We start from the raw sequence: 20,095 nt of genomic DNA, 5'->3' as shown, positions 1-20,095 counted from the left end.
CTTGGAGCTTTCCTCTGAAGCACTCTCTTGGGGAATGGCTCCGGATGGCTCTCATCAGATGGAGATCCTGCAAGACAATGGCCATGTGGTCAGTCAGAGGGAAGGATCATTGTGTCAGACATGAACAATTCACTTGAGACAGGCCATTTGGGTGGAGGGGCAGTGGATCCTCACCTCTGTGGGGCAGGCCAAACCCGCTGTTGGTGACTGCTCTCTCATCGGGCTATCCCACGATTTACAAGGCTGTTCCGCATGGGGGTGAGAACTCAAATCTGTGAAACCTCCTCCCTCGTTTTGGGCCTTTCCCACTCTATTATCGGCTATCTTCTTCTACAGGGACAAGATAGGACATTGTGAGCCGCATGCTTGATGGGTCAGGGTTCTATAGCAGGTGGCATGCGTGGGCACTGCACCTGGACATGAAGGAGTTGTGCTGGTGGGTACCAGGGCGTTCTGAAGAACAAACTTGACTATCAGATGGTCGTTTGTCTTCTTTTGGGTTTGGACGGCAGTCCTCCTGGTCATGCTGCCCGCACTGGCAGCCGCTGCCACTGCCTCCCAGGTGGCATTGCTGACCCTGCTGCTGGTCCGCTGACCTCCCTCGACTGAATGGGGTGCCCTGCCTCTATCCACAGCATTGAGAAGCCTCGTCAGGTCGGCATTGCCAAATCGGGGAGCAGGTCTGTGTGCTGCCAGGCTTGTGTGTTGACTGGGAGTGAGTGGTGAGAGAGCGTTTAAAAACAGCTCCCCTTGTTAGCGGTGAGTAGCTGAGTCGGGCAAATCAGACAACGAGGGCTGTCGAGATTCTTGTGGGGGCTTATTTTTTGGCACTAAGTTTCCTTGAGTACGAGCCACGATCTTGCCAATGCAGCTGACGCAGAACTCCCCATCAAATGCGTCCAAAATCGGTTTTAGTTCCCTGAATTGTACCCAATATGCCAATGACTGTGCAGGCAAGGTGGTTTGTTGGCACCATCAACAACTGTCTCATTGAGGCAATGTGATTGGACGAGCGATGTTACTCATACTTTGAAGGAGGACAATACACTTCAATTCTTACCCCCTCCCTCAATCTCTCATCTGTCCACTGGACTCTTAGCTTCCTGAGACTCCTGCCTCTATGTCACCCGTGGACCTTCCTCCACCCTTGCACATTAATTCAACAGCATCTATCCCAAATTTGCACAGTATGAGCAGGTTGGCCACCCCACCACACCCGTTCGTGTGCGCTTCACAGCATTATAAGAACATTATAGTTTCTCTTCTCCTGTATGGGCAAAAATCCATTAATTAGTCCACTCTCTACTTCCAACACAGTACCAACCTCACTACCACCAGCAGACCGACCCCCCCCCCTCCCCCAACCCACATCCATCCCTATGGGGAACCAGGTTGAGGTGTCCATCAGATTAGCACAACGGATCCTTCTATGCATCCAAGGCAAGCCATTTGGCACACCACATCTTACACCCAAGTGTCACAAATAACAGCCACCCCTCAAGACATCTATACACAGTTACATGCCAACTCTTTTTTTTTAATATAAATTTAGATTACCCAATTATTTTTTCTATTAAGGGGAAATTTAGAGTGGCCAATCCACCTACTCTGCACATTTTTGGATTGTGGGGGCGAAACCCACGCAGACACGGGGAGAATGTGCAAACTCCACACGGACAGTGACCCAGAGCCGGGATCGAACCTGGGACCTCAGCGCCGTGAGGCGGTTGTGCTAACCACTAGGCCACCGTGCTGCCCTTACATGCCAACTCTGAGTGTAGAGGATCATTAAACCTTTTGAGGAACTGGACCCAGGTGCAATGCACATCATGCCCACACATCTGGGCAGCCACTTCCATTCATGTGTTCAGGTGGGCTGGCCTCCTCTTGTCATCCCATGGCATTAGTATCTCATGCCTGGCACTGACTGCTTCCACTAGAGTGAGCAGGCACTTGTCCGAGATCCGCAGGAGGGGGCCTACTGACATTGCCTCTTGCTTGGCATAGCCAGCGTGTACCGAGGCCACAACACTGTCAAATTTTGAAACTTGCACTTAACCAAACAGCTCACTCTAGGTGCTTTGCAAATCCTGGCAGCCTTCAGGGAGCTGCCTCTGGTGTGTTTAAAATCCCCTTCATGTCCCCATTCGACCGGATGCCCGAAACACTCCTGCCCCCGCCGGCAATGATGCGTCAATGCTCAGGGTGCGTTTTACGCTGGCTGGCCCTCAATTATGTTGTTTAAGATCACGGCAAAAGCGGATATCACGGGGGCGATTCTCCGGCCCCCACGCCGGGTGGGAGAATCGCGGGAGTGCCAGGTGATTCCCGCCATGCCGCCCTGGTACCTGCACGTGATTCTCCCAACACCCGCCCCCTCAAAATTGCGTGTCGCGTTTTATGACAGGCCGCTCTGAGAATTGCTGCTCGCCGTTTTTAATGGTCAAGCGGCGATTCTCCGGCCCGGATGGGCCGAGCGGCCTGCCCAATACGACTGGTTCACGCCGACGCCAACCACACCTGGTCGCTGCCGGCGTGAGCTGCCGGCCAACCTGCGCACATGAGCGGGTGACATAATTTAGGCACCGCCGGCCACGTTATTTAGACCCGGCGCGTGAAATTGTCGCGGCGCCGCTCCTAGCCCTCTGGGGGTGGGAGAATAGGGGGCGAGGAGCGGCCTCCGACGATGGAGTGAAACACTCCGGTTTTCACTCTGGCGTCGGCACTTAGTCTCCCGTTGGGAGAATCGCGCCCCACATCTAATCCCCGGCCAACCAATCGCTCATGTACAACCTGCACAATATTCAGGCCCCAGCCTGTTCATCCTTTCCTAATAGATATAACCTCGCACTTCTGATATCATCCTTATTAATCTTTTTCCCACTCTCACTCTTGCCTCTAAATCTTTTTTATAATATGGCAACCAGAACTGCACATTGTACTCTGATAAGGTTTATACAAGTTAAACATAACTCCTTTATTTTCCATTCGGTCTCTCTGAGCCCCAGTATTTGCTGTTTTTACAGCCTTACTGACCTGCGCCATAACTTTTAGTGATTTGTCTATTGTGCTCCCAGTTTCCTTTACTCATCAACCTCATATAAATTTTTGTTTCATAGGCCTCGAATAATGCAGCAATAAGTTTGTATATTTTATGGCAATTAACTTTCTTGGGGACTGATTATCTGGATAAGTAATCTTTTGTGGACTTTATTAAGACCAAGTCTCAGACTTAAGTTGGGACACAGCCTGTTGGTGTACTGGGTTGAATACCATGGGGATTCCCTTCCTCGCTCCACAGCAATGCTTTAACACAGGGCAGGAGGGGTGATGGGCAATTCCATTTCTCTAGAATTTGGACTCTTATTTCACTTGGGGCAGAGATCTGATGGATCCAGAATTCACTCTAAATTATGGCTCCCTGAATTGCACGCATTGGAAATTCTGGGGACATTTGTGGTTTCCGTCTACTCCCTCATTCTGGGCGAACTATTTGTTTTCTGGATGATGTCTGTCCAGAAGAGCACAGCACAATGGACTGGTGAGATTCACCCAGTGCCACTGTGGCTGGTTAATCCATTGAACTGTTGAATATAACTGCATTTGACTATATTCAACTACCGACATTAGGTTAACATTTTAGTTCGGCAAAAATCTCACCTTCCAATGAAAAATAATTTTTAACATATTTTATTTTTCCTTCTGAATGACTGTTCCTCGCCTGAAGGCTGTGATTCCATAGGCAACAGTTTCCCTCTGAAGCTTCTCAATTTGTAACCTGTTCTGTTACTGAAGTTTCCTGGCTTGTTCTCCTGGTTGAAAATATAATCGCTGGCACCATCTCCTGATTCCAACATGTTGAGAGTTAGCAACACTTAGCAGCAATAAATGCAAACAAACTTAGGAAAGCCAACTATTTTAGTTTATAACCTTTTAAAGCTCTTTTTTAAAAAACAGTTTTAATAGAACACAGAACATAGAACAGTACAGCACAGAACAGGCCCTTCGGCCCTCGATGTTGTGCCGAACAATGATCACCCTACTTAAACCCACGTAACCCGTATACCCAATCCCCCCATTAACCTTACACTACGGGCAATTTAGCATGGCCAATCCACCTAACCTTAATGATAGGTAAATTAATAATAACCGTATTAGGGGTGCCATGGTAAGACAGTCATTAGCACTGCTGCCTCACGGCGCCGAGGACCTGGGTTCGATCCTGGCCGCAGGCCACTGTTCGTGTGAAGTTTGCACAGTCTCTTTGTGTCGGTGTGGGTCCCATCCCCACAGCCCAAAGATGTGCAGGGTAGCTGGATTGGCCATGCTAAATTGCCCTTTAATTGGAAACATTAAAAAAAAAATCAACCATATTAATTTATCTGCAAAATATTATTCCAACTAGTCTCCTTCTCGATTGCTGCAATTGCTGAAATACGTGGTACAGGGTATCTAGATTGCTTGGACTATAAGCACTAGGAAGTTACAGATAAAGATATAGCCTGCCCACAAATTTGTGCTACCCTAATCCTTAGCTATGACGATGCCGAAAACACATCATTGCTTTTCTAAATTAATTAATTTGCACAATACAAGGTACTTTTCAAGCACTTTTGTGCACACCAACACTGGCCAAAAAATACCATTGAGAAAGCTCAGTTGCACGTTTTACAACAATGTAGGGAACACATTAAACCTGAACACTCCAACACTTCCTAAATCAATGAATAAATCAAGATTGAACACAGTAAAATTGTTAACAAAACTGACAACTTGCATTTTTATAATCCCATTAGTGTAGTAGAATGTCCCAAAGTGCTTCATAGCAGCGACAACGAACACAAATTGACAAAGACCCACAAGAGGAGTGCTGTATAAAGACGCATGGTCCAAAGCTTGGTCCAGCAGTTAAGTTTTATGGAGTGTTTTAAAGAAGGGGATTCAGAGGCAGAGAGGATTAGGGAAAGAATTCTAGCAATTACGACCGAGACATCTCAGAGTCAAATGTGGCAAGGTTATGAAAACCTGATTCAACCTCTGATAGTTGCCAGAGAGGTGGGGTAGGTGGCAAGGCAACATTTTGGTCTTCCTAATATATAGTTGGAAGATTTTTCTGTTCATTTGTACTGGATGTCGGACAAGTAGTCTAAAAATCAATGAGGTACGGCTGTGCATCACCTGGGTACTTTGCTAACATTAGAATGACACCTGACATTGCATTTTCGGATGATGCAACTAAGGAGCAACGTGCACTTTCAAAATAGGATAGAGCTAAGAATAGGTCTGTGTGGAGCCACCAGAGGGAATGGTGCTACAGCAGGAAGAGAAGTCATTGCAGTTGATTCCAAGATAGGTAAGAATGGAACAGGTGAGATCATTGTCACCCAGCTAGATGTCAGAGGAGAGGCACTGGAAGTGAATGGTGTAATCAATTGTTTTGAGGACAGCAGATGACTAGAGAATGATGAGGAAAGACCATTTACCACGGTCACATCGGATGTCAGTAGTGACTTTGATAAAGGCCATTTCAGTACCACAGGCAGGGTGAGGACCTGATTGGAAAAATTAAGCAACAACACATTTAAACTCTGGGGAGGAAAGGGAGGTTTGGATGGGGCAGCAGCATGGACAGGAGGGGACAAGATGGAGGGCACGATCCAAACAAATTGCAACTGTTTATTGACGAACGTGTTTATCTGGGTATTTCCTGGCGCTCGCTGTGCAGAGAAACACCATGCCACCCATCAGGACTTTGTTGCAATCCGGGGCCTCAGCTGGGAATGGCCTGCTGAGTGTGCACACAGTCCCATTTCCTACATTGAGGAGCTCTGCTCACCGCAACCCCCTCAGGGCAGGAAGAGATCGGGACGCATTTAAAAATGAAGTCCTGATCTCTCAAACTGCCAATGCAACCCTCAAACCCCACCAAAACCTCAACTCACCTATACGAGGGTCCTCGGGGAGGGGGGGGGGGGGCATACCCCACCCCACACGGGTCTGATCTGTGCCATGGGAAAAACATCAGCCTGGCACCTAGGCACCGCCAGGATGCCAACCTGCCCTCGGGGCTTCCGACTCTCTGGGAGATACCACTGCCCCCCCCCGACCCTCTGGGAGACAAACCCCCCCCCCATCCCAAGTGCTGTTCCGTCTGGTCCTCATTTAAACATAGAGCATAGAACAGTACAGAACAGAACAGGCCCTTCAGCCCTCGATGTTGTGCCGAGCATTGTCCGAAACCAAGATCAAGCTATCCCACTCCCTGTCATTCTGGTGTGCTCCACGTGGCTATCCAATAACCGTTTGAAAGTTCCTAAAGTGTCCGACTGCACTATCACAGCAGGCAGTCCATTCCACACCCTAACCACTCTCTGAGTAAAGAACCTACCTTGGACATCCCTCCTATATCTCCCACCCTGAATCTTATAATTATGCCCCCTTGTAACAGCTACATCCACCCTAGGAAATAGTCTCTGAACGTCCATTCTATCTATCCCCCTCATCATTTTATAAACCTCTATTAAGCTGCCTCTCATCCTCCTGCACTCCAAAGAGAAAAGTCCTTGCTCCCTCAACCTTTCCTCATAAGACCTATCCTGCAAACCAGGCAGCATCCTGGTAAATCTCCTTTGCACCCTTTCCAATGCTTCCGCATCCTTCCTATAATGAGGTGACCAGAACTGCACACAATACTCCAAATGTGGTCTCACCAGGGTCATGTATAGTTGCAGAATAACCCCGCGGCTCTTAAACTCAAGCCCCCTGTTAATAAATGCTAACACACTATAAGCCTTCTTCATGGCTCTATCCACGTGAGTGGCAACCTTCAGAGATCTGTGGACATGAACCCCAAGATCTCTCTGTTCCTCCACATTCCTCAGAACCCTGCCGTTGACCCTGTAATCCGCATTCAAATTTTTTTCTACCAAAATGAATCACCTTGCACTTATCAGGGTTAAACTCCATCTGCCATTTTTTGGCCCAGCTCTGCATCCTATCAATGTCTCTTTGCGGTCTACAACAGCCCTCCACCTCATCCACTACTCCACTAATCTTGGTGTCATCAGCAAATTTACTGACTCACCCTTCGGCCCCCTCCTCCAAGTCATTGATAAAAATCACAAATAGCAGAGAACCCAGCACTGATCCCTGTGGTACACCGCTGGTAACTGGTCTCCAGTCTGAAAATTTTCCATCCACCACCACCCTCGGTCTTCTATATGACAGCCAGTTACTTATCCAATTGGCCAAATTTCCCTCTATCCCACACCACCTCACTTTCTTCATGAGCCGACCATGGGGAACCTAATCAAATGCCTTACTAAAATCCATGTATACGACATCAACTGCTCTACCTTCATCTACACACTTAGTTACCTCCTCAAAGAATTCAATCAAATTTGTGATGCAAGACTTACCCTTCACGGATCCGTGTTGACTATCCCGGATTAAGCTGCATCTTTCCAAATGGTCATAAATCCTATCCTTCAGGACCTTTTCCATTAACTTACTGACCACTGAAGTAAGATTAACTGGCCTATAATTACCAGGGTCATTCCTATTCTCTTTCTTGAACAGAGGAACAACATTCACCACTGTCCAGTACCCTGGCACTATCCCCGTGGACAGTGAGGACCCAAAGATCAAAGCCAAAGGCTCTGCAATTTCATCCCTTGCCTCCCAAAGAATCCTTGGATATATCCCATCTGGCCCAGGGGACTTGTCGACCCTCAGGTTTTTCAAAATTGCTAATACATCCCTCCTCAGAACATCTACCTCCTCCAGCCTACCCGCCTGTATCACATTCTCATCCTCAAAAACATGGCCCCTCTCCTTGGTGAACACTGAAGAAAAGTATTCATTCAACGCCTCTCCTATTTCTTCTGACTCCATGCACAAGTTCCCACTACTGTCCTTGACCGGCCCTAACCTCACCCTGGTCATTCTTTTATTTCTCACATAAGAGTAAAAAGCCTTGGGATTTTCCTTGATCCGACCCGCCAAGGACTTTTCATGCCTCCTCCTAGCTCTCCTAAGCACCTTTTTTTTTAGCTCATTCCTTGCTACCTTGTAACCCCCAGCGACCCAACTGAACCTTGTTTTCTTATCCTTACATACTCTTCCTTTTTCTTCTTGACAAGACATTCAACCTCTTTTGTGAACCATGGTTCCCTCACACAGCCATTTCCTCCCTGCCTGACAGGGACATACCTATCAAGGACACGCAGTATTTGTTCCTTGAACAAGCTCCACTTTTCATTTGTGCCTTTCCCTGACAGTTTCTGTTCCCATCCTATGCTCCCTAATTCTTGCCTAATCGCACCATAATTACCCCTCCCCCAATTATAAACCTTGCCCTGCCGTATGGCCCTATCCCTCTCCATTGCAATAGTGAAAGACACCGAATTGTGGTCACTATCTCCAAAGTGCTCTCCCACAAACAAATCTAACACTTGGCCCGGTTCATTATTGAGTACCAAATCCAATGTGGCCCTCCCTCTTGTTGGCCTATCCACATATTGTGTCAGGAAACCCTCCTGCACACACTGTACAAAATCTGTCCCATCCGAACTGTTCGACCTATAGAGGTTCCAATCAATATTTGGAAAGTTAAAGTCACCCATGACAACTACCCCAAGACCTCCACACCTATCCATAATCTGTTTTGCAATTTCTTCCTCCACATCTCTATTACTATTTGGGGGCCTATAGAAAACTCCTAACAATGTTAGGAGGGCTGGTTTAGCTCACTCAGCTAAATCGCTGGCTTTTAAAGCAGACCAAGCAGGCCAGCAGCACGGTTCGATTCCCGTACCAGCCTCCCCGGACAGGCGCCGGAATGTGGCGACTAGGGGCTTTTCACAGTAACTTCATTGAAGCCTACTCGTGACAATAAGCGATTTTCATTTTTCATTTTCATGTGACCGCTCCTTTCCTATTTCTAACTTCAGCCCATATTACCTCAGTAGGCAGATCCCCTTCGAACTGCCTTTCTGCAGCCGTTAAACTATCCTTGATTAACAAGGCTACTCCTACACCTCTTTCACCACCTTCCCTACTCTTACTGAAACATCTATACCCCGGAACTTCCAACAACCATTCCTGTCCCTGTTCTAACCATGACTCCGTAATGGCCAGAACATCGTAGTCCCAAGTACCAATCCACGCTCCAAGTTCACCTACCTTATTCCGGATGCTCCTTGCATTGAAGTAGACACACGACAACCCACCTTTCTGTCTGCCGGTACACTCCTGCAACCTTGATACCCTCCTCAGTATCTCACTACAGTACTCTCAACACTGGCTTCTGGACTACAGCTCGTTTTCCCAGCCCCCTGACAAATTAGTTTAAAAACCCCCCCCCCCCCCCCCCCCCTCCCCCAAGAGCCGTAGCAAATTTCCCTCCCAGGATATTGGTACCGCCCTGGTTCAGGTTCATTCCTGGGGAACAGCGTTGAATGGCGCTTGCCTGAGGTCTCCAAGGTGACGGGGTTAGGTCCCGGGTCCTTAATAAATGAGGAGAGCTACATTTTAGAGTGAGATGAGCCGCCTCTCCCTAATATGCAGACTTGCCAAACACTGATCCTGCCCACAATGGGTGAGATTCTGATCATGACGTCTTGCGAGATTGCGTTAGATCTTGTGAATTGTGGTGAGCTGGGTAAATCCCAGAAGAGGGATCACTGCCATCTACCGGCCGTACTGCCATTCGGGCGCAACATTCGGGTTGATCACGCACTGAGTTTTTGAGGTCTATAACTAGCAACCTGCAGACTTCCCATTCAGAGCCTCGTGTTTTTTCTCTCTCTTAAATTTCACCCCTTCATTCCCCACCTCCCTCTCCTCTCATGTAGACATTGATTGGCTACCCCTGTAATAGATGAGAATCCTTTCTCTGTGAGCTCCAACAGCAGACCAGCTGTAGGCACCACAGCTGAGACTGGTCCTGTGCTCATCTTAGAGCCACAGGCTATTCTAACAGGGTAGCACCAGGGAGCATGAACAGGAGCTGAGGTCAAAGGGAGGGAAGAGTCCTGGGTAAGTATATAGTAACTTACAATCCTGAATCCTTGTGCTATTGTTTACTTGAAAGCTTCTCTGGAAAAACAAAAGCTCCACTAGTGCAAGTTCACATTAAAGTTCTTTTTAATAATATCTCATAATTCATGGACATAACATTCTCCCCAACCTCCCAACACCTGGCGCCCCCCCCCCCCCCCCCCCCCCCCCCAAAAAAAAAAACTTAATTCAACATCACACTTTTACACAGTTGAGGATTCTGTACAGATTTAAAAAGAACTGAGCTCAGGTTCCAAGCACTGCTTAAGATACAGAGTAAAAATGAAATCTAGAAAAAAACTGTATTCAATGAACACATTTGTTTAGAGTTTACAGTACAAATAATTAATAAGACATTGTCTGAAGTGCAATATCATTGCTTTCTTGATGAATTGAAAACTGTAAAATGAAATAAAAATACTTCAATGTTCTGTTAAACTAAGAGCCATTCTTTACAGGAAGTAGACCCAATGGTAAGCCTTATATTTGGACTTATATAAAAACCTATTTACATTAAACCATTACAGTTTGTATCACATCTACATGTACATCAGCACCGTAATGCAACAGCAGTGCAACTACAAAACTAGGCCTACTTTACTTGGTCCCTAGACACTTTTATTTAGAGGAAGCCTTAATTTAACAGCTTTTTAATAATTAAAAATTCATTTGCAGCCAATCTACTGCTGGTTACCAAATATTTCATCAAACTCTTGCATCCAGCCTTCTGTCGATCCACTTTTGATTAGAGAGTCCATCAGATCTCCACCGTCTGATAAGTTAGAGAAGGAACCAGCCCCAGATTGGCTGATGTAATTAAAGGACATGTCCTGACTTGTGGTTCTTGCATGATACCCTTGACCTGGGTTGCTTTGTGCGTAGCAACCTGCTGTCAACTGTTGGCCTGTGGCCTGATTAAAACCAGTCATATTGTGGATTGTCTGGGTCATGCCTGACATAACTATTTGTCTAGGCTGGTTGGTCCTTGGGTGTCCTGCAAAATGAGACATCATTTGCCCTCCAACTGTACCCGCAGTCTCAAGAACCGGCTGCGCCATTGTCTGGGGAAAATGTTGCTTGGCCATCTTGGTTTGACCAGGTTGCATTGGATAAGCTGACTTGTTGTTGAATTGACTTAACTCGCTGTTAGCCTGAGTTCTGTTGGGCAAGCTCTGCAAACTGTGTTGCTGCCAGCTCTGAGCGGGTGTACCAGAGTTTCCGATTAGCTGTAGCCTTTGAGCTTGAGCTTTGGGCATTGGCTGCCCTGCTGGTCCTTTTACTTGTTGTTGTTGTTGGGCTAACACAGGGTTTCCAAGTAGGTTTTGTCCATAACCAGGTACCATTCCAACCCCTTGTCCTGCAATAGGCTGTTTCTGCATCTGGCTAACGTTACGTGCCATGCTCACGTTACTTTGGTTTGAATGTTGAAGAATTTGGTTCATGCCTGGGCTCATACTGTACATTCCTTGTTGGCTGCTCTGGGCATTACTATAGGGTACCATGCCAATCTCTGACTGTCCGGTGGTGGCAGGTATGGCGCCAGAATTCTGGACTTGTGTCATCTGTATCATGCCTGGATTCTGTGCCATCATTCGAGGATTTCTTGCATTCTGCAGAGCTTGGTTCCGTGCAGCTGCCAACTCCTGGGCAGTACCTGTAATGAGAAAGAGACAGAAACTGGTTTGATTTTTATCACGTGGTAACTAGCCATTTTTAAACAATATTTAGTTTATGATCAGACTACTTTGTTGTCTTATTTGATTGTAATATTTTGTTGGGTATTCCACATTGTGAGTTCAGATCCATTAAAACCTGGACTGTACCTGGAGTACGTCATGCTATAGTTCACTGGTGTAGTGGCCCTTTGCTACTTTGCTAAGTGGGAATGCTTCACACGAGTCAAGAACGTGAGGACTAGCATGCAATTTAACTTGCAGATGTCAGTCAAGCATTCTCTTGCATGACACATGAATGAACCCTCATACTTTGCAGCCGGTATCACAGAATGGCAACTGGGAGCAAGATCCACGTGGCAATTTCTCTGCCCAAGTGCTTGAATTGGCTTTGAGCTCTCACCACTGCATTAGTTGAGATCTACACATATCGTATTTTGAACCTGGGATATTTTTTCTGGCACGCAGCGCATTTCCTCATTAAGCTACCAGAGAAACCATTACAACCAATTTAGAGTTTAAAAGTGAACTTATTTATTTCCACGCCCCCACCACTTCTATCACTGAGCTAATCTTGTGTAACACGTTGGCTTCCCCGTCCGAGTGAGAGAAACCTGTTTCTGGAGGTTTGTGAGATCACCTTGCAGTGACTGACACCCATAATCTCCCCTACTCAACATGGAGCAATTTGATCTGTGCTTGACATTCTGTACTTCCCCCTTCCTCCCCACACAGCTAAGATTGGAAACTTACTTAGTGGAGAATTACTATAGTAAACCATCTGCCGACAGTGTTCAGAGCTCCAAGACTCTGTGCTACTGTCATTCTACATAACCATTATTTGACAATTACTGTGCTGCCGCCCTCCTTCCCTCCACCCCAAAATCACAAACAAAGACTTTGAATACAGGTTTGGAATAATATTTTTTTTAAGCGCCACATTAGGGTTGAATTAAGTGCTGCTTATGGACAGCAAACAATGCAGAGTGCTGCGCGTGACTGGGACTGTATTCAAAGAAAAGTAAGAAAAACCTGTCTGGCCTCCACCAGGAAAAGGGGAAGTGCGTGGTAATCTGTGGCCTAGGGTGGACTCACCTAAATAGCATAAGACAGGGTTTTTCAAAGTACAGGTTGTGACCCACAGGTAGGTCATGGCGGAATGTCGGAAAGGTCGTGGAGCGATCAGTCACGCCCTTCCAACGGTGGTCAAGATTGCGGGAGAAGCGCTCAAAGGCCGCTATTGGCTTTTACATTGGGAATGGCAGCCGCTGTTGCCTTTTAACTGAAAATAAATTAGGCTGTGTGCAGTTTTCCGGCCAGAAGCGACAGGTCACGCGCCCTGCATGTACACATGACGTCAAGTGCCCTCCATGTACGTGGTTTTGGCGGCAAATCATGGAGCAGAGCTGCTTCCACTTTCCAGCTGCAGGCAAGAGGACTGAGAAGATAGATTATTTTCTTAAAAGTAAGAGATGGACAGAGACTCAAATAGGCAGTGTACCTACTGGACAGGATCTTACAACAGAATCTGCTGTCGAGAGCTGTTCAGGAGAGTCCAGGCCAGGACAGAGCAGTGCTAGCCCTGTAAAGAGCTCCACGGCCTCTGATTAACAGCCTACAAAGAAGAAACTTAACTTGGGAACAAAGTAGATGGTGTCTTGAGGTATGGTTTTTTTATTGTGCCAATGCAAATAAGGATGTAAAGCTCACATGTTTTATGTGCAGTGAAGTACTGGCAAATGAGAGATGTTTCAGATTTTGAAAGAGAAGTGGTGGATGAAAAGTTCCTTTTGAGATTGAGACCCAGAGTCAGTTATTAACTTACAGCTGACTTGAAAAATTAAAATGCTACGCTGCTGTACCTGGCCTGTGATACCACATTAAAAATTCACCAAAAGCCCATGGGGCTGTCAGCATTCTGGAGTAGCATCTCCCAGGAGTATCCAGTGCAGAGTAAAACAAGCATTTTGTTGATATTTCGTTTCACGGTGACCTACATGTGTGAAGTTGGATTTTCCGTTTTCATAAAGAAGAAGAAGGCTCAAAGGAACTGGCGTAAGTCTGCACCTGATAAGCGCATTGCTTTCTCCTCCTTTGAACCTGATTCATGTGAGGCTGTGAGAACTGAGCAGGTCTCCCTTTTACATTAAAGGTAAGGGAACGTGGTATGTATCATGAAGGTCACTGGCACGGGTCCTGAAGGTAAGCTGCTTGGCAAAAGTGGGTCCTGGGAACAAAAAGTTTGAAAAACACTGACATAAACACCCCTTCCACAGCCAAGGATCATGCAACATGAGCTCCTCCTTTGCCTAAAGCATTCCCAGGAGGAATATCAATGACACTGACCAGCTATCGGGTACAAACAGCAAACTCCATACTCACAATCGATTGGTATGGACAATCTTTCCATCTCACTTATTCTTTGCTCCAAATGTTCATCAACTCTTCCTTTATCACTCAGCTCCTTCACGTAGCAAAACATTCAATGATCCAAAACTCACAGGTAGAGACATCTCCGAAACAATTTTCTCACTCTTTTAGTGATTGATGACCTCCCTAATCACTGAAGCGTTCCCCCGTTCACCCTCTCAAAATCATCCACTATTCTAAAACCTTGAGTTAAACTTGCTCCGAGCCTTCGCTTTTCCAACAGAAATAGTATCGATATTTCAACTTATTTCTCATAACTATCATTTCTTACTCCTTGCATCATTCTAGTGAATCCACACCTGGTGAATGTACCTACCTTTAAACATACAATGTGCACTGGCTCATGTTTATTGGTTAAGCACACAGTCTGGTGTGGTACCTGAACATCCTGACCAAAGGCCCAAGATTGAATTCTGAATCTCTGCTCAGTCAACCAATCACAACTGAGGCAGCACCCTAGGTGATATAATCCACCTCAATACTCCTCAGCTAGGAAGGAAAAACAATCTCAGTCACATTCCTTATTCTCTATTAACTTGTGCTAAACTGTTTATAGATATTGAAGGTGGTTGAGAATAAAACTCAGCTGTGAGGTGCTTCAGAGTCGAATAGTCATATTCATCCTCATGGGATGGAATTCTTCGGCCCCGTTGCCGTGGGGCAGGCCTGCAAGATGTGGTGAACCATTGAAATGTTAATGGACTTCAGCGGGAACGGAAAGTCCCACTGGTGGAAAATTCTGCCCATGGTCCCGGATCACATGTAGAATAACTACTTGAGTGAGACAGTGAAGGAAAGGTACAGGGCACGGAGCAAATACTGGAATACGCTTGCTGGCAGTGCCACGGTGCCTGGGTGGCATTTTTCCCTTGTTGGGGATTAGGCCCAGTGGTGCCTTGTCCATATGAGGTGAGATGCGGGGGCTCGACGATCCCCAACAAATGAGTTGTTGGGGGGGGGGGGTTCATGTCAGGAGGTGGGGGTTGTCTACAGATTGGGGCGTCATTTAAAAATGGAAATGCAACTAAGTGCGTTTGGGCATTCCCCACTGAGGTCGGACGAAAAAAAAAGATTGCCGTTAGATAGCGGGGCCTTTCCTCGCGCTTACCCCTCTAATCCTGCTCAGAACTGACTCTTCTTTTTTCATTAGATCGCGCCCCTTGGATTCAGAATCTAAAAGCAACGTGGACAAATTTTAAAATGATACTGAACCTGGTGGAACCGTGGACTGTGGGAGAGGAAGCGCAGAAAATATATTAGTCGCCGGAAAAATGGCATGTGAAATTTAATGCAGACGAATGTAAAAATGCTGCGTACAGGAAGTAAAAATAAGAACATGTCTACTCCCCAAATGGTATTAAGATTGTTAATGAATGTAGCTGAACATTTTCCTAGTGGACTCAACATGTCCAATAAAGAGCAGCAAATAACAATGTGATTGAAAATGCATAGACAAAACAGTTAAATACAAGTCAGAGGAAGTGTGACCAAATTGCACATTCTTCTACTCAGACTGTTCCATGAATAGTGCGTCCAATTGTGGTTGCTGAGACACAAGAGAGACATTGAAGTGCGATGCAAGGAAGAGCTAATAGGCTGATTCCGAGCCTCAGGACACTGAGCTATGAGGGAAGACTTGTGAAATCTGAGCTTCTCAAGTTGGCAAGTTGGTACCTGAGAATTGGTACAGGTACGTAACAAGAGTCACCAGAATGGTAAATCGGAATATTACTTTTGCCAAATAGCAAGGTTAGGGCATAAGGGGAATGATGCAAAATTGTAAAAGACAAAATTGGGCTGTTAACAGGAAATTATTTTTCACACAAAGTGTGTCCAAAGGTTGAGTGAGATGTCTTTCGGGAGGAAAAGTGGTGGCAAAAAACCTTGGAATTATTTACGAAACAATTAGGTGTTGGAATGTCAGGGTGGCGGTCGAGTTTTTCTGGTGGATGAATTAAGATGGACTCAATAGCCCACAAACAACCTAGACAAAAAGAGCAAAGACATTTGTAAAAAAAAAACACTTTGCTCAAAGATTGGAAATAGCTATTGGAGTAGGAGTAATTTTGAATACTGCCTCTCCCCATTCTAGCGCAGGTCAAATTCTGTTCAAAGTCACATGCCAGTACATTTCCTGGTGGGTCTTCCAATCTCCTAGATAACTTCAGCAGAAAGTTCCAGAGAAATGGTATAAAAGTCCGGTTGCACTCTTTCTCTTGGGATTCTGTCACACTTCTGCCAAAGTCACACTGGGAAATCAGGGAACACCTGTGGAAATTCTACCCCCCCCCCCCCCCCCCCCCCCCCCCACCCCAGTTTTCAAGCACCCGACAAAACATCATTGAAATTCAGTATCAAATGAGAAATGAACAGGTCTCCATCTCAAACACTGTAAAACATTCTTCTCCTACACTCATTAACCCAATCTGTGCAAAGAATGGAGTGAGCAGGTTTGGAAATCCATATATCCCAACAGTGATAAGGTTCCCCCCATCCCCTCGTTAATAACCCCCATTTTCTACGCATGCAGATACTGACTGTTGGCTGGGTACAATTCTACAGGTGCTATTAGGTCTTTAGCCCCTGGCTTAATTAGTAATTCTTCATGAACCCAAGGTATTCAAGCATCAAGAGTCACAAATCACACACCCATCGGTGCACACACACATCACACTACACACACCACACATAGGCATGCGCACACATCACACTACACACACACCACACACAGGCGCAAGCACACATCACACTACACACACACCACACACAGGCGCAATCACACTACACACACACCACACACAGGCGCAAGCACACATCACACTACACACACACCACAGGCGTGCACACACGTCACACCACACACACATCACACTACACACACATCGCACACACACACAGCACACCACACACAGGCGCAAGCACACATCACACTACACACACACCACAGGCGTGCACACACATCACACTACACACACATCACACTACACACACATCGCACACAGGCACGCACACACATCACACTACACACACATCGCACACAGGCACGCACACACAGCACACTACACACACAGCACACACAGGTGCACACACACATCACACTACACACACATCATACACAAGCGCGCACACACATCACATACCACACACACACCACACAGGTGCACATACACATCACATACCACACACACACCACACAGGTGCACATACACATCACATACCATGCTACACTCACACCGGCGCACACACACATCACATACTCCACACACACATACACCACACACAACATACACACACAAAGAAACATAAGAATTAGGAGCAGAAGTAGGCAATTCAGCAGTTCCTCCTAATCTCAGTTCTAAATCTACCACCTGTCCACCTATATCTGTGACCTCTCATTCTACCTCTCATTTTGTTCTCACTGGAACGACGGAGGTTGAGGGGTGACCTGATAGAGGTCTATAAAATTATGAGGGGCATAGACAGAGTGGATGGTCAGAGACTTTCCCCCAGAGTAGAGGGGTCAATTACTAGGGGGCATAGGTTTAAGATGCGAGGGGCAAGGTTTAGAGGAGATGTACGAGGCACGTTTTTTTACACAGAGGGTAGTGGGTGCCTGGAACTCGCTGCCGGAGGAGGTGACGGAAGCAGATACGATAGTGACGTTTAAGGGGCATCTTGACAAATACATGAATAGGATGGGAATAGAGGGACACGGACCCTGGAAGTGTAGAAGATTTTAGTTTAGATGGGCAGCATGGTCGGCCCAGGCTTGGAGGGCCGAAGGGCCTGTTCTTGTGCTGTATTTTTCTTTGTTTGTTCTTTGTTCTTGGTTGCCCCACAAGGGGGAACCTTTGGTCTATGCACCTGGCACACCACAGCCAAATGCACCACACTGCAGACACACACCAACATAACCACACAGACCAACATACACACACATAAATCAACACACAGACACACACAACACAACTCACAGACACACACAACACAAGTCACAGACACACACAACACATGCAGACACCTACACAAGCAGACACCCACACATGCAGACACTCACACACGCAGACACCCACACACGCAGACACCCACACATTCAGACACCCACACACGCGCAGACACACACACGCAGACACACACATGCAGGCAGACACACACACACAGACACACACATGCAGGCAGACACCCACACGCACGCAGACACACACACGCAGACACACACATGCAGGCAGACACCCACACACACGCAGACACCCACACACGCAGACACCTACACACGCAGACACCCACACACGCAGACACTCACACACGCAGACACCCACACACACGCAGACACACACATGCAGGCAGACACACACACGCAGACACACATGCAGGCAGACACCCACACGCACGCAGACACACACACGCAGACACACACATGCAGGCAGACACCCACACGCATGCAGACACACACACACGCAGACACATACACACGCAGACACCCACACACACGCAGACACACACATGCAGGCAGACACCAACACCCACGCAGACACCCACGCACACGCAGACACCCACACACGCAGGCACATACACACACAGACAGACACACCACACACTAACAGACACAGACACGCACACATCTCTCACACACTGACAATTTGTAGAACTGACTGTGGACCCAGCTGAACTGAAGTTAATGCTGTTATTGCTGTTCATACATTTCCCTTGCCAGTGCTTTAGTATACCACAGCAAAAAATAACAAGATCACAGATGGAGGCTGGACTGCTAAAATATGCAGCTCGCCACCAGCACACTTGTGGTTTGACAAAATCCCCCAACCACCAATAAAGGAAAACCTTTTTATTAGGTTGCAGTGCAGATTTCACTCACATCATTATTAGGTGAATCACTCTAATGTGATAATGAAATGTGTTCTATTTAAATTTAATCACGTGGAAATTAGCTTAGCAGGAGCAGAAATATGGCTGGAATGCCCGAGTGACAGTGCAAGAAGATAAAGGACAACCTGCATAGTGCCACTTCTCCAAGTATTTTTGCTTGATTCCTGAAGGTGCTGACCTTTGCTGAGTACAGCTCGCCTGGTACTGCCAGGCCTCTGCTACATCACCCAATCTTCAGCAGTGAATCTAGACAATAAGTGCCAGGCAGCTTTGTAACCATGAAAGGCATCTCATCGGAATCTGATCCTCCACCCCCAGTGATTGGATAGCGATCAAGAGCTTGAACCTCGACTTATAATTTGCTCCCCTCCCAAGCATGAGCAGCTGAGGCCAATTGTAGAACCCCCACAGAAATCTGTCCCGATACTAAAAAAATACAGATATATTTCTTAAAAATAGACCGTTGGTTGTCTGCAAATAAAAAGAAGGCAGATTGATGAGTCAGACGGAGCATCTTTTTTTGGACGCTGATGGAAGAGTGCCATCATTTGCAGTTTCCAATTCATTCCCAGAAGCTTCTTCCATTCTGCTTTGCAACTTTCATTCCCAAGCCCTTCGGTGCATTTCTCCACTGAGTGTTTCGGGGAGCCCCTCAACATGGTACCCGAGGCATTCATTTGAACTTGGCATGTTGCTCATGGAGGAGCTGGTAGGCTGTGGGTTAACTATAGAATTTAGCTATTTAAATTACTGTGTGACATGTGGAGTAGCAGACTCTTCAGACGTGATAGGTTAAACTTTCTTGAAAAACAAAACAAGAAAAATGCGATGGAGCTGGAAGAAGAAAGCCAGTAAAATTCTCTGGGATCATGGGGGTGAGGGACAAATGTACAGACCACTAAACAGTAGTTGTGAGTTTGGGGATGGCATCAAACAGGAAATTAGAGATGCGTGCAGTATGGGTACAGCAGTTATTATAGGCGACTTCAATCTGCATATTGGTTGGGCTAATCAAACCGGTAAGCAATGCAAGGGAGGAGGATTTCCTG

General features: G+C 46.6%; 1 protein-coding gene across 4 annotated transcripts in view; it reads right to left on the bottom strand.

Moving 5' to 3' along the window:
* Positions 1–10,239: 10,239 nt before the first annotated feature.
* The window catches only part of maml3 (mastermind-like transcriptional coactivator 3), a 631,458-nt gene continuing 621,602 nt past the window's right edge, over positions 10,240–20,095 (bottom strand). For all 4 annotated transcript variants that reach the window (XM_038792474.1, XM_038792472.1, XM_038792473.1 and 1 more), the window contains one exon: positions 10,240–11,713. In XM_038792474.1, coding sequence (XP_038648402.1) covers positions 10,740–11,713 — 974 coding nt within the window. In that variant the 3' untranslated portion in view covers positions 10,240–10,739. The remainder of the gene's footprint in view (positions 11,714–20,095) is intronic.

This window comes from Scyliorhinus canicula, chromosome 3, assembly GCF_902713615.1.
Source record: "Scyliorhinus canicula chromosome 3, sScyCan1.1, whole genome shotgun sequence".
Classification (NCBI taxonomy): Eukaryota; Metazoa; Chordata; class Chondrichthyes; order Carcharhiniformes; family Scyliorhinidae; genus Scyliorhinus; species Scyliorhinus canicula.
Note: the sequence above shows the minus strand (reverse complement) of the source record. Positions and strands in the feature narration are given on the sequence as shown.